This window comes from Onthophagus taurus, chromosome 6 (genome assembly GCF_036711975.1).
Source record: "Onthophagus taurus isolate NC chromosome 6, IU_Otau_3.0, whole genome shotgun sequence".
In the NCBI taxonomy this organism is placed as follows: domain Eukaryota; kingdom Metazoa; phylum Arthropoda; class Insecta; order Coleoptera; family Scarabaeidae; genus Onthophagus; species Onthophagus taurus.
The window spans coordinates 17550400-17565797 of NC_091971.1; the positions used below are offsets into that span (position 1 = coordinate 17550400).

Genomic DNA, 15398 nt, shown 5'->3' on the forward strand with positions numbered 1-15398 from the left:
ATTCCCAATCATCCCAGACCCGAGGGGTCCACCACGCATTTGTGAAAAATAATGCAGGCAAATAAATTACAAAAAAGTAAAAATTTAAACTACAACATACGAAATTAATTAGTTAATTTAGCATACATATATTATATTAAAGATTAATATTACTCTCAGAAGAAATATGTAACGTTTTCTAGGACATGTTTGGTATGGAGGTTGGTAATATTACTCATTTTGGGGATTTTTTATATTTCCTATTTTGTTTTTTAGCGACCACTTCGTCGTTATAAGTTAACTCTTCTTTCTACTTTTTCTTTTAAATCTATAAGAGTTCGTGTTTTCAGTGAAGGTTCGCAAAAATCGTTTAAAGAAGAAATTAAACTCAATATTAACATTTTTTCAAGTAATATTTGGTGAGTAGATGTTACAAAGGCGAACACAATAATGAAACAACAGATAACGTTACTCAAATTCCATGTAGAAAAATCAGTTTTAACTCGAAATGAAAGAATACGTTTTTTAGGTCCAGTTTTGTTTAACTTCCTATGTAAAACTTCCTGTTGAGAAGAAGGTCCGTCAATAAAGCGCAGACTATTTATCCTTTGGTTTTACAAAATTTCTGTCCTCAAAATCTGGCAAAACACGACTGCAGCGTGTTATTTGTAGCCAGGTTGTAGCAAATGATTCTATGAAACCAGCTAAGTTAAGACACCAGTTTGAAACAAAGCACCCAGAGTTTCAGCAAAAAAACACGGATTTTTTAAAAAGAAAGAACAACAATTAAAAAACATTCAAAGGAGCGTGTCTCACATTACTATACTAGCTTCAAACAATTCAGCCATAATAGCCTCCTTTAAGGTATGTCAACTAATAGCTCAAAATGGTACACCTCATACTATTGCTGAAGATCTCATATTACCAGCAGCAAAAATTATGGTGTCTGCAATGATTGGCGATAAAGCTGCCAAAGAAATTACACAAATTCCGTTGTCAGCAATAAAGTGCAAAGAAGAATTCAAAATATGGCAGAAAACATAAAAGATCAATTAATACAAAGAGTTTGTGTATCACCTTGGTTGCACTGGGGAATTACATAAATTACATTATCGCCAGAAAATTTAAATAATTCTACCTTTCTTATCAAACTGGCGTACTTATCCGACATCTTTACTCATCTCAATGATTTGAATGTAATATTACAAGGTGAAAATGTAAATTATTTCCAGATATAAGACAAGATTGAAGCAACTATTTTGAAACTGGAATTATGGGAGAATCGACTCAAAAGCGGAAATGTGGAATCATTTCAAAACTTGTCCACATTTTTAAACATGTCTGAAGATACACTTCCAAATGAGGAAGCACAACTAATCATGTGCGATTTGGCAAATCTAAAAAGCACCTTCAAAGAATATTTTCCACTTCCTGGCAAAATTAAGGCACCGATTTGCAATCCAATTTATTATCAAAAATTGTATGGATATGGAGGTCAAGGAAAAACCTGTCTGATTTCTGGGCTTACGTTTTTAATGAATCGCCGAATTTAGGAAATAAAGTTTTGCAAATTTTAATATCCTTTCCAATATCCACATATCTTTGTGAACAATATTTTTCGTCGTTACTTCAAGTAAAAAGTAAATCAAGAAACCGATTAATTAATTTGGATGCCGAATTACGCGTTAAACTTTGAGAAACTTTGTGTATAAAATGAACGGTTTATAAATTTGTCCAGGGGTTTAATTTGTTTATTTGGCACAGGGATCCATGGCGAACACAGACGATTTTAAGGGAGTCCATAGTTAAATCTAATTGGGAATCGCTGTTCTAGAATGATCATACGAATATTTGATTACATACTCCACAAAATATAGAACCGTTTGACGAAGAAAAGACTGGGTCTTCAATTGACACCGTAAGAGATAATTTAATCTACAAAAAATACATTTTATTCAACATTTCTATGTTGAGAGATAAGAGAAATTCTTAGTGCTATGTACTTAAAGGTAGAGGAATCTCAGAAGATGTAGATGCCTTTGAACCATATAGATTGTGTTGGACCTGTTGTTGTAGAGTCTTCCTGGATGCTTGACAATTTACAGTCTTGTTAGAATATTCTTTTTTGTACATCGCCTAGTATGACAAGCAAGGAACGGTGGTTTGGAAATCGCTTCATCGACTTTGTAACAAACATCTTGATCCACTGTTACCTAGACTCGTTGTCTCGGCTATGGTGGAATCTTTTTGCATGGAATGAGGCTACAGGTTCTGCCATATGATTTGGAATAATAACATCCTTGTTGAACTCAATTAAAGTTTCAAACTTCCAAAATCAATAGCTCACACTTGATATCACAACGGCGCCACTTTGACGCTCTGTCGCCCTTGCATTCTATCGCCCATCGCTCGTATTTTATTTGAAAAATCCCCTACCTAATTCTATATAGAATTGATTTGTAAACATTAGACACAGTATAACATCTTAAAAAAAACAAACAGTGTTAAGATTGTGCACATTAGTCCTAAACGTAATTCTATTAAAAAGATAAGGAGGAGCATATTTATGCAAAATAATTCTATAAAATAAAGACACCGATTGTATCTCCATAATGTTCCAGCCCAAAATGTGAGATATTGATAAAATATAAGACAGTGATTGTGAACTCGCTGAATTCCACGATTATCATCAGCATTAATTCGCGAGTTTTCGTCTCGATTAATGTTCATAGTAGCACCAAGATTGCGAGATTCAATTAACACTGAGGGATTAGCGGGATTATCTAACAATCAATTATCGTCGGCCCCAAAAATCACCGAGAAAATTCGAGAGGGATATAATGCTGCAATTGCCAAGTTAGTAATTACCACTTCCATCACGACACTTACAGCATCAAATTTAAAACTCAATAATCAACTCAACCACAATAATTTAAACAGAAGAAATATTGTAACGTATAAATCAGATGCAAAAAATGCCGAAGTAAGTAATCGGATAACCCTTAAATTGTAAAATTGAAAATAGTTTGAACTACACCTGAAACATAAGGAAGGCAGTTAAAAGGCTGATGCAATATTTATCGAGCCTTCCCTCAGTTTGCGTTGCTGTGTGGCTCGATGAATATCCTTCATAGTGTGGCAGTTCTTGTGGAGTACATTTTCTAGAAAACATCCAGGAAAGGTAGCTGCTTTGCAGTTTCCGTTTCCACGATTCAATTTTAATAGAGAGTAACATGGTGATACGCAATATTCCATGATTACTATAGAAATCCTCCAAATCACTATCACTCGAGATTTTAAGAAATAGAGTAAAATTTAAGATCTTAAATGAACTCCATAGTTTGCAAGAGAGTTTCATTAATAATCTGACATCAATAACAATGCTAGATAAAAAATCAAAGAAATAATACTCTGGGTAGTCTCAATGGTGAAATCAAGAGCAAGGTATATTAAACACTGATTAGAAATATCAAATATAGTGGTGATGTCTATACAACGGATTCAAAGAAAAATCTATTTGATTTGTCTAAATTATTTAACAAAGTAGTGCACCAGCTGCCATCATAAACATAACACACAAATTAAATACTGACAACACGATGAACGTTAGGGACGAAAAAGAACTAAACAAAGACATCATATGTAAATTTACAAAGTATTTTGTTGTTATATCAGTTATATCAAAGACGTTCAAAAAGTAAAAGATAGAGTATGAGTCCAATCACTACGTCATCGGAATTAAATAGCAAAAATTTACTCGGCGGAAGAAAATTATATGTCTATAATGGAGTCGCTCACATTTATTAAACAGGATATTACCATCGTAATGAACTGAGCTCTGAATGCGGAATAGAATCAAATTTCTATTTTTATCAGAATTATCTCAACCATTTTCAATTTTGTGTTATGTTTCAAAAAAGAGTTATTTTAGTGTTTTTATCTTAACAATAGAGCTCAAAATAAACTGCTGTCGCGTCATTTATAATACATGTAGAAGTGTTTGTGTCTGAAACAAGATATGGTACGTTACCACAAGAAAGTTTTTCCTATATGTTACTTTTGAATATTTAATAAGCATTTGGAGAGCATTAAAAAATAATTTGTTAAAGTTTAATCAATATCATTACATGTATGTATTTAAACACAAATTGGATTAGAATGATATAACACGCTTAAAGTTAATTAAGCTAATTATGAGAATAAACCAATATATGAATCAGTAATGAGATTCTTAAAAATGTAGAGATTCATTTCCAAAACAAATCGATTTCATATTACTATAAGTCTTGTGACTTACTTTAAAATTTATTTTAAAGTTTTAAATTTTTGGTCAGGTTGATATTGGATCGTTTCAAGGAGAAGTAAAATACGAAGTTATATTGACAAATACAGTTCAATATTTGTTATATCCCTTTATTCTATACACCCCATCATAAAATACAATAGTTAAATTAGAATTGGTTCAGTGTCCCGGAATGCTTTCTAGAATTTCAAGCATGATACGCATTTTCGATTGAACGAATTTAAATTGATTGTTACAATGTAAACTTCAACTTCATCTTTTGTAAATACAGTAAAACCTCGATATAACGAATTAATACGGAGTAGGGAGTGTCCGTTATAACCAAAAGTCTTGTATATAAAAAATTATTAACAGTAGAGTTTAGTCGTGTGTCTCTTAAGAAGGCTAAACTCGAATATTTCTAGTTCTAATGTTAGTTCTAGTTTTAGTTTAATGAAAAATATACAACAATCTATATTAACTAACTATTTTTAACATACTTAAACGACCCGAATTATTTTCTATGCAGACGATACCGCTGCACTATTTGAAGATAACACGTGGGGAGAAGTCAAAGAAAACGCAAGCAACGGCTTTAAAGATATATAGGTTTGGCTAGCTGTAAATAAACTTACGCTAAACATTTCTAAAATGAAATTTATCAACATGTCACCTAAACCGAATAATTAATATGACTTAAAAGAAACTTCCGCGACGTTGAAAATTGTCCAGGAGTAAATGTCATAAAGTAAATGGGCGACAGTTTGAGCATTTGCTTTAAGTTGAGATTATTTTCCACGTTAGTTATTATTTCTTTCTGGTTTACTGAGAAGCTTATTTAAAAAAGTTACTATCACTTCCGTCCAAACCAGAACTAACATTTGAAGCAAAAGCAATTGCTAAAATTTTATCCCATTTATTCCTTACATCGTGATTTAGTTAGATTTAGTGATTTTGCGGGAAACCGGATATTCGCCATCCCCTTCAAAATTGCCAAAGTTGTTTGGCAAAATTATCGATCATTTCAAAAATTTATTTCTTAAAAACTAAAAGCGATTTTTCAAAACGACTAGGTGCATTAAAAAGAGTATACTTTAATTAATAATTGGTGATATTTCCACAAGGGTCCTTCAAGGAATGAATTTTATAGCGAATTTTGAAACTCATCGATGAAAATTGCAACATCGAAAATTTTATCAAAACTTCAAATAAATTTTTTTCAAAAACTAAGTTATTTTTCAAAACGGGTTGGTTCATTGGAAAGAAGTCACTTTTATTAACACTTTGGGAAATTTTCATACTCATATTCCAAGAACTGGATTTTATACGAATTTTTAAAACTTAATCGGCGAAAATTTTAAAATACGAACAAATTGTCGATCATTTCAAAAATTTATTTCTCAAGAACTAAAAGTGATTTTTCAAACCGGCTTGTTGCATTAAAAAGAGGACACTTTAATTAATAATTGGTGATATTTCCACAAGAATCCTTTAAGAAATGAATTTTATAGCGAATTTTGAAAGTTATCGATGAAAAGTGCAAAATCGAAAATTTTATCAAAACTTCAAATATTGTTTTCTCAAAAACTAAAAGTTATTTTTCAAAACGGGTTGGTTCATTGGAAAGAGGACACTTTTATTAAAACTTTAAGAAATTTTCATACTCATATTCCAAGAACTGGATTTTATAGGAATTTTTAAAATTTAATCGGCGAAAATTGTAAAATTCGAAAAAATTGTCGATTACTTCAAAAATGTATTTCTCAAGAACTGAAAGTGATTTTGCAAAACGGCTTGTTGCATTAAAAAGAGGATATTTTAATTAATAAGTGGTGATATTTCCACAAGGATCCTTCAAGAAATGAATTTTATAGCGAATTTTGAAAGTTATCGATGAAAAGTGCAACATCGAAAATTTTATCAAAACTTCAAATATTGTTTTCTCAAAAACTAAAAGTTATTTTTCAAAACGGATTGGTTCATTGGAAAGAGGACAGTTTTATTAACATTTTGGGAAATTTTCATACTCATATTCCAAGAACTGGATTTTATAGGAATTTTTAAAACTTAATCGGCGAAAATTCCAAAATTCGAAAAACGAACTGAAAGTGATTTTTCAAAACGGCTTTTTGCATTAAAAAGAGGATACTTTTTTGAGATATTTAATGAATTAATTTTTACAATTTTTGAAAATTGAAGCTGAACTGAGTCATTTGTATTTTTTAGGATTCGTTTCACGCATCACAACAGTCTGGACAATATTAAAAGTTCTGGACAAACGTAGAACTGGCTTGGACACTGATGATAACATCATGATACATTTTGGTACCAACAAAGTTTGGAATTAATGGAAACTGCGCGATATCTAGCAACGTCTTTTCTTTCAATAAGCTCACAAAAGCAAATATCAATTTCATTTTTCCAATGGTCATTACATTACATTACAAAGTTTTGACAAGAAAGGAAATCTGTCATACCATTTTTTTTGGTTCCACTAAAAATCTTTTATTGATAACAAATTCTTTTCCTTTTGTCTTGCAAGGTTCTAATTTTCTTTAACATGGCTCGTTTCATTCAATACACGTTTCTTTCTTTTTAGATTATTATCAGCATCCGATGATGGTTCAGGTTTTGTATCGAACATCATAGTATCATTATTATTCATTATGTTGTGTATGTTATCCAACTCATCAGTGAATAACGATATTTCTTGGCAATATTATAAAGTCCTCTTGAGCTGTATCAGCCAACAGAATGTGATGAAACGGATAGTGATTTTTCGAAAAGCCGGATACCGGATATCCAGTTATCCGGCATATCTATCCGGCCATTATGGTTATAATTTCTGGTACTTTTGTGAAGTGATACCCTATATTGCCACATTATTGCGATATTTGAATAAAAATGAAATTAATAAGAAAGCTGATAAGACTTTTTTGATGCTGATTTAACTAACGAAGCAACTCTAAAAAGAGGATACTTTAATTAATAATTGGCGATATTTCCACAAGGATCCTTCAAGAAATGAATGTTATAGCAAATTTTGAAAATTATCAATGAAAATTCCAACATCGAAAATTTTATCAAAACTTCAAATGTTGTTTTCTCAAAAACTAAAAGTTATTTTTTAAAACGGGTTGGTTCATTGAAAAGAGGTTACTTTTGTTAACACTTTGGGAAATTTTCATACTCATATTCTAAGAAATGGATTTTATACGAATTTTTAAAACTTAATCGGCGATAATTGCAAAATTCGAAAAAATTGTCGATCGTTTCAAAAATTTATGTCTCATAAACTGAAAGTGATTTTTCAAAACGGCTTTTTGCATTAAAAAGAGGATACTTTAATTAATAATTGGTGATATTTCCACAAGGATCCTTCAAGAAATTAATTTTATAGCGAATTTTGAAAATTGTCGATGAAAATTGCAACATCGAAAAGTTTATCAAAACTTCAAACATTGTTTTCTCAAAAACTAAAAGTTTATTTTCAAAACGTCTTGGTTCATTGGAAAGTGGACACTCTTATTAACACTTTGGGAAATTTTCATACTCATATTCCAAGAAATGGGTTTTATACGAATTTTTAAAACTTTATCGGCGAAAATTGTAAAATTTAAAAAAATTGTCTATCGTTTCAAAAATTTATTTCTCAAGAACTGAAAGTGATTTTTCAAAACGGCTTTTTACATTAAAAAGAGAATACTTTAATTGATAGTTGGTGATATTTCCACAACGATCCTTCAAGAAATTAATTTTATAGCGAATTTTGAAAATTATCGATGAAAATTGCAACATCGAAAATTGTATCAAAACCTCAAATATTGTTTTCTCAAAAACTAAAAGTTATTTTTTAAAACGGGTTGGTTCATTGGAAAGAGGATACTTTTGTTAACACTTTGGGAAATTTTCATACTCATATTCCAAGAAATGGAATTTATACGAATTTTTAAAACTTAATCGGCGATAATTGCAAAGTTCGAAAAAATTGTCGATCGTTTCAAAAATGTATTTCTCAAGAACTGAAAGTAACTTTTCAAAACGGCTTCTTGCATTAAAAAGAGGATACTTTAATTAATAGTTGGTGCTATTTCCACAAGGATCCTTCAAGAAAGAATTTTATAGTGAATTTTATAAGTTATAGATGAAAATGACAACATCGAAAATTTTATGAAAACTTCAAGTATTGTTTTCTCAAAAACTAAAAGTTATTTTTCAAAACGTGTTGGTTCATTGGAAAAAGAACACTTTTATTAACACTTTGGGAAATTTTCATACTCATATTCCAAGAAATGGAATTTATACGAATTTTTAAAACTTAATCGGCGATAATTGCAAAGTTCGAAAAAATTGTCGATCGTTTCAAAAATTTATTTCTCAAGAACTGAAAGTAACTTTTCAAAACGGCTTCTTGCATTAAAAAGAGGATACTTTAATTAATAGTTGGTGCTATTTCCACAAGGATCCTTCAAGAAAGAATTTTATAGTGAATTTTATAAGTTATAGATGAAAATGACAACATCGAAAATTTTATGAAAACTTCAAGTATTGTTTTCTCAAAAACTAAAAGTTATTTTTCAAAACGTGTTGGTTCATTGGAAAAAGAACAGTTTTATTAACACTTTGAGAAATTTTCATGCTTATATTCCAAGAACTGTATTTTATACGAATATTTAAAACTTAATCGCGAAAATTGCAAGATTCGAGAAAATTGTCAATCATTTCAAAAATGTATTTCTTAAAAACTAAAACCGATTTTTCAAAACGGCTTGTTGCATTAAAAAGAGGATACTTTAATTAATAATCGAAAGTGATTTTGAAAGAGATTTTATAGATAGTCCTATAGAGGTTGAACTTGATTATTATCTGCAGTGTCCAACACTTAAAAGAGATACTAATTCCTGTGAATGGTGGAGTACTAAGTAATAGGTTTTTAAATAGGATATTTGGTAACTATCCGGTATCCGGCCGGATTTTAAAAAATGGCCGGATATCCGTTCCACCACTAGTATATAGTATAGACAACTCGGGGAATACCTGAATTCCATTTAAATATAGTGATGTATTAAATAGATAATATTAATAGTATGACCATTTTGTACGTTATATCCGAAATCCTTTCTAACGAGGTCCGTTAGATTGAGGTTTTACTGTAATAATAGAATTTAAAATTTGAAGAGTTAAATCAATATGTTCTAATCAATATAAATATAATGGTGTACTTCCCAGAAGTAATAAATAACTTACTGGATGTGTGATTGTACAGCTTTTATGAGCACAAAAAGAAAATGTTTTCTTTGGTAAAATTACGCTTGGAACTCGACCATTTCACTTCTCCAAGTTTATAGCTAATATCCAACCATAAACTTTCTACGACTATTGATTTTCTATAAACGTTATTTTTTCGGGTAATATCTTTAAAGAGAACCTAATAATAAATTAAAGTTTATACGTCAAACCACTTTAAAAAGCTACGTTTTCTGGTTTTGTTTTAAAACAACATATGTTTAAAACGCGTTTTTTTTCTCAATTTGTTTGCAAATGAGTAAACGCCGTAAACGTAGTACGTTTTATAAAAGCAGGTTGAGATTATTGCGGTTCCATGTAAATTTCTTCGTTTTAAAATAAAAAAGAGGGATTACTTACCGCGCCGACGGAGTTTGTTCGCAAACAGAAATTTATTAACGCTAACGTTAAGTGGGAACGAAAAGAAAAAGGGGGGAAACGAAAATAAGAACGAAATTGGAAACGGAGGAGACCGCATATTATTCATCTCTTTGCGTTTCAGGTTGAGATTAATGGACATTCTCGTTCAACCGATGCAAAGACTTACTAAATACGGTTTACTGTTAAAAGCCATCCTGAAAAACACCGACGAAGAAGTTGAAAAGGATACTTTATACCTTATGGTATAAAATTAATTGTTTTATAAAAATAATTTTAAGTTATTTTTATTTTTAGATCAGATCTGTTGATGATTTCGTAAATAAAGTTAATTCAAGTTTAAAGCAAAAACAAGACAACGAAAGACTTCGAGGACTTATTGTTAGAATAGAAAGTTATGAAATTGTTGTAAGTTAATAAATTTTTTTTTTAATTTTCTGTAAAATTAATTTTCTTTATTGTTGTTTAGGAATCAAAAGATGACGATTTAGAACGTATTTTAAAAAAAAGTTATGTCCCATTAGATTTAACACGCCCAATGTTGAATTGTCCTGTGGATAGAAGAAGACATCTTTTATTAGAGGGAGATTTAAAATTAAAAGATAGCAACACTTCAAAAGTAATTTCACCAATAATTTTTTATTTGGATATTTTATTTTTTCTATTTTAGATGGAAGTTCATTGCTTCCTTTTGACAGATATGCTCTTAGTTTGCAAACCTTCAACTAAACGGGGAGGATCCATGATGCGGGTCATCAGGCAGCCTTATCTTGTTGATAGACTTGTAGTTCATGAATTGAACAAAGAAACCCCGTCTTTGGCTCTAATTTATAAAAACGAATTTGATATGGCCATTGCTGGATTTATTTTGCAGAATAATGACGCTAGAAAACTTAAGGTAAGAAATTTTAAAAATAACTTAGTCATAAAAAATCGATTTACTCTTCAATTTTTATTTATAATTTACTTTCAACCTTTTTTTTACGAAGATAAATTCCAATGCGTAGGTGTCCGAACTTTTATCGGATAATAAAAAAAAATTTAACGATCAACCATTAAATTATTTCTTTTCCTTTTTTTTTCATCCCTCTTCAATGGGGGTATAAATAGATTTTTCATAAATCCATTTAAACAACTTTTTTTACTTCTTTTCCCCAATAAAAAAATAACTCTTTTCTTAACTCATTTTTTTATTAAATCTAAAGAGTTGGAAAGACGGCATTGCAAAAGCACAAAGTCTTTATTCTCAAGCGAAACAAGTCTCTCATTACGATGACATCGATCCGGAATATTCTTTCACCGAATCACTTGAAAGTGATTTTCACAATTTCCAATTAGCGCCAAAATCACCTTTGGCATCGTCTTCAAGGGCTAGTCGAGTTTCCAGTTTAGCACACAGCCACAGGTAATTAAGAAAATTGTAAGCAAATACAGTTTGTACAATGTAATTCTGTTTTTAGTGGATCTGTTGAAATGAATGATCAATCCTCTATCGGTTCAGGGAAAGATCCTTCTCGGGCCGTATCCGTTGAAAATGAAAATCGAACGGCTTCGATATCAAGCGATGAAGGCGTACAACCTTTGCCACCCGATCGAAGCCCTGTGTCTCAAAAGAACTCCTTCAAACAACGTCTTTTTAATAAAACCCCCAACACACTTTCGGTGCAACCATACACAAACCTTGGTCAAAGTTTGCCCAATTTAACACTCGGTTCACCGAATGTTGGTACATTGAGTTTGAATTTTAATCAAAATACTTTGAGCGTTCCGAATGCGAAGAATCCCGCCGGTGGAAGTAGTACTCATTTGTTAAGTCCAACTCATCGGGGAATTTCTTATCCACCTCCATCACCGACGAGAGGAAATTTAAGACGTGGTTTGGCGATTTCGCAAAGTAAGAATCCACCGTTGCAGAAAACGAGACATGTTAGTTCTCAGGCTAGTACTACTTCGTGTGGACAAGTACCTAGTAGTTTTGATTTTGATGTACCAGTTATTGCAGGTAAGATTTTTTTTTTGATTTGTTGATGTTTATTTATTAGGAAACCTAGGAATATTTTATTTTAATAAATCTTGAAACGTAGCCGGGAATGTTATTATTCTTATGATAATTTTTGAATTAAAATTTAATAATTGGCAATAATTCTTATTTTTTGATATTAAAACTGAAATTGGTATTTCTTTTTGTTGTTTCGTGTAATTCGAACCGAACGTGTACTCCAGAAGAAGAAAACTGATCGCAGAATGATGATTTTGTGAGGGGGCTTTAAAAGAAAATGTGAAAAAGTTTTGTGTAAAGATTTTAACAAGCGCTACAATCCATTGTATCCTTAGGTGAGCACAAACGCGACGTTTTAGTAGTTTTTCTTTTAATTTTGTATTAATGGTTTATTTGTTATCCTTTACCAATGTTTCAACATCTCATAACAAGTTTACAAAATCGGTTTATTTTTAGACACGAGAAAACAAAAGGATTTTTATGAGTATTCACTAAATTCAATTTTATTAGATCAACTAAAAATTTATATTAAACTGAAATTAGATTACGTTTATTAAAAATTTTTTCAAAACTTTCACATAAACGAAGCGCACTAAAGATAATTTATAGAAATGTAAGTTTATGTTAGGAAGCAGCTCAAATTACAACTTTACTAATTTTGAGGTTCAAATACATATAACTGTTTTTAAGTTGAGTTTAAGGCACAAATTTTGAAGGTTAAAAAAGACATGAAGGGCACTGGCATAAATATTTTAAACGGTGTCTGCAACTTAAACAATACGGTATAGATGTTGATGGAATATGCATCAAATCAGTCCGGGAAATATATATCAGAATGGTAGAAAGCTCGTATAGAACAATTTGAAACCCATTGGTTAAGATTTATTCTTGGCCAAACGCCGGCGTTCTGAATGTTAGGAATGCCTCTGCAGAAGAGACAATATGTTACATATAGTCGAATAAATGTCTGATACGGTGGCACAACCTTAAGAATGCTAGCACGAAGTCTCATTTGTTTTTGCAGAACAGCCAAAGACATCATGAACCATTTAATGGAGTTACACTTTCACAAAATAAAAAGGAGACAGACTTACGCGTTAGTGATGAAAATTTTGAATTGAAACTATACAGGGTGTTTCATAATATATGCGCAGGACTTCAGGATGTGATAGCTTGTCCAAAAATTCATGAACTCTAAAGTTTACCGTTTTCTAAAAAAATTAACTTTTATGTTGAAAAACATGGTCAATTTTTTGAAATAAAAATTTTATTTTACAATTAAACAAAATTTATGTAAACGTTAGAACAAGTAACAAAAGCAAGGGTTAACTTCATAAATGCAAATAAAAGAAAACATTAAAAAATGATACAAAAGTTGTCTTTTCAAAATTCATTTCGCACATTTCAGCGTTTGTGTAAAAAATTGTATAATTTATTTTGTCAAAATAACAGTTTGTACCTGCAAAAAGTAAACTTGTATTACAAAATTAAAAATAAATTACACAAACGCTGGAATTTGCGAAATGCATTACCTTTACGGAATGGCGTGCGGTAATTCGGCAAAGGCAAGGCGGTTGTATCAAGAAAGAATTCACCAGCGACTATGGGAAAATGGAAGTTTTAAAAGGAATACTGCTGATAATGGGCGGCCTATGGCAGTTGCAAATCCTTAAATAGAAGAGGGTGTCTTCAACGAAATTGATGAAAATCCGACCACAAGTACCAGAAAAATTGCTCACACCTTAAACCCATCTCACTCGACGGTTTGGAGAATTTTGAAAAGACAACTTTTGTATCCCTACCATATCCAAAGAGTACAAGCCTTATTGCCAAGAGATTTTCCGCCAAGATTGGCTTTTTGTACATGGATACAAGACAAAATAGCTCAAAATCCTGAGTTTGGAGCTGAAGTTCTGTTTACCGATGAAGCATCTTTCTCGAAAGATGGTATTTTCAATTTTCACAATAACCACATATCTATGGGCAGAAGAAAATCCACATAAAATTGCAGAAGGCCATCATCAGCAACAATTTTCCGTAAATGTTTGGGCTGCCATCGTCGGTGATCGTTTGATAGGCCCACATTTTTTACCGAACAGATTAAACGGTGCAGATTATCGACAATTTCTAGAAGAAGTACTGCCAGAACTGCTGGAAGATGTACCTCTTCAAGTAAGACAAAACATGTACTTTATATATGATGCAGCTCCGGTCCACTTTAGTTTGGTTGCTCGCCAATACTTGGACGACGAATACCCCAGACCGTTGGATCGGTCGAGGAGGTCCACACCCTTGGCCACCGCGATTTCCCGAACTTAATTGTTTAGATTTTCTCTTTTGGGGCCATCTGAAAACCCTAGTTTACGCTACTCCAGTTGAAAATGTTGACCAATTAAGAGAGCGCATTGCTGTATCTTGCGGCATAATTCGGAACACTCCGGGAATGTTCCTGCTTTCAGGCTGCTTGTTAGACAGTCAATGCGTCGAAGAATTGCTGCGTGTATTGAAGCTAACGGCGGACATTTCCAACATTTCATTTAACTGTGTATGATTTGTAATTGTTTTTTTTAATTATGCAATTTAACGTGTGAAAGTTAACGTTTGCTTTTGTTGCTTGTTCTAAGGTTTTAATAAAATAAAATTTTTATTTAAAAAAATTGAACATGATAACAACATGATGTCAACTTTAGAGCTCATGACCTTGAGTACCTTTTTTATGTAGAAAACATTGGCGGTTCAAATGGGCGTCTCAAAACCGTACTTTTTCCAGTGGCGTAGAAGTTAGGGAGAAAAACAACCACTACTCCTTCAAAATCTTTACCAATTATTTATTTATTTACACACACGGGGGTAGCAACAGGTCACAGTCGCACATAAAAGCTACTCCACTGTAATACATTTTATATACAATAAATTGTATGAACACAAAATTGAAAATCGATCAATTAATTAATTAATGGCCTTAAGCATATGTGATCAAATCAATTCAAGGGAGAACTCAAGCCGCTGCAACGAGATACTGTACTCAAAATCACACAACGAGCACGGCATTACGAATAATTTGTTTGAAGTTGTACGGCGTGACGGCGAATATGTCCAACCCAAGACGGTCCACTGTCCTCTCCATGCGAAGTATTAGGGAATTTCTATACGAATTTGTCCGGGCAGTCGACGCATAGAACAGAAAGTCATAGCGCAGTCGGCGAGGGGGAACATGCAGATCAATGCGTGAAAGAAGATAGGAAGAATCACAGTAACCTCTGACCAACCTGAACAGAAAGCAGGCATCACTACAAGTTCTGCGCTGCTGAAGTGTGGGCATATGATACATTTAATAGGCAGATTGGTAATCTGTATAAGGATGCCGGAATTTATACGAGAGATACTTCAGAAACCTTATCTGAATCCTCTCTATTCTGTTAATGTATGCGTCATACTGAGGGTTCTAAGCTGTACTGCCGAACTATAAAATAC

General features: G+C 31.9%; 1 protein-coding gene across 4 annotated transcripts in view; it reads left to right on the forward strand.

Annotated features, from left to right (window-relative positions):
• LOC111414038 (pleckstrin homology domain-containing family G member 5) overlaps window positions 1-15398 on the forward strand; it is a 155171-nt gene that overhangs the window by 133267 nt on the left and 6506 nt on the right. For 3 of the 4 annotated variants that reach the window (XM_071197144.1, XM_023045194.2, XM_023045195.2), the window contains 6 exons: window positions 10050-10170; window positions 10223-10333; window positions 10395-10544; window positions 10596-10823; window positions 11131-11330; window positions 11386-11927. In XM_071197144.1, the coding sequence (XP_071053245.1) occupies window positions 10050-10170; window positions 10223-10333; window positions 10395-10544; window positions 10596-10823; window positions 11131-11330; window positions 11386-11927 (1352 nt within the window). Of the gene's footprint in view, window positions 1-10049; window positions 10171-10222; window positions 10334-10394; window positions 10545-10595; window positions 10824-11130; window positions 11331-11385; window positions 11928-12148; window positions 12260-15398 lie in introns of all 4 variants that reach the window. The other variant, XR_002706238.2, reaches the window with a different exon arrangement.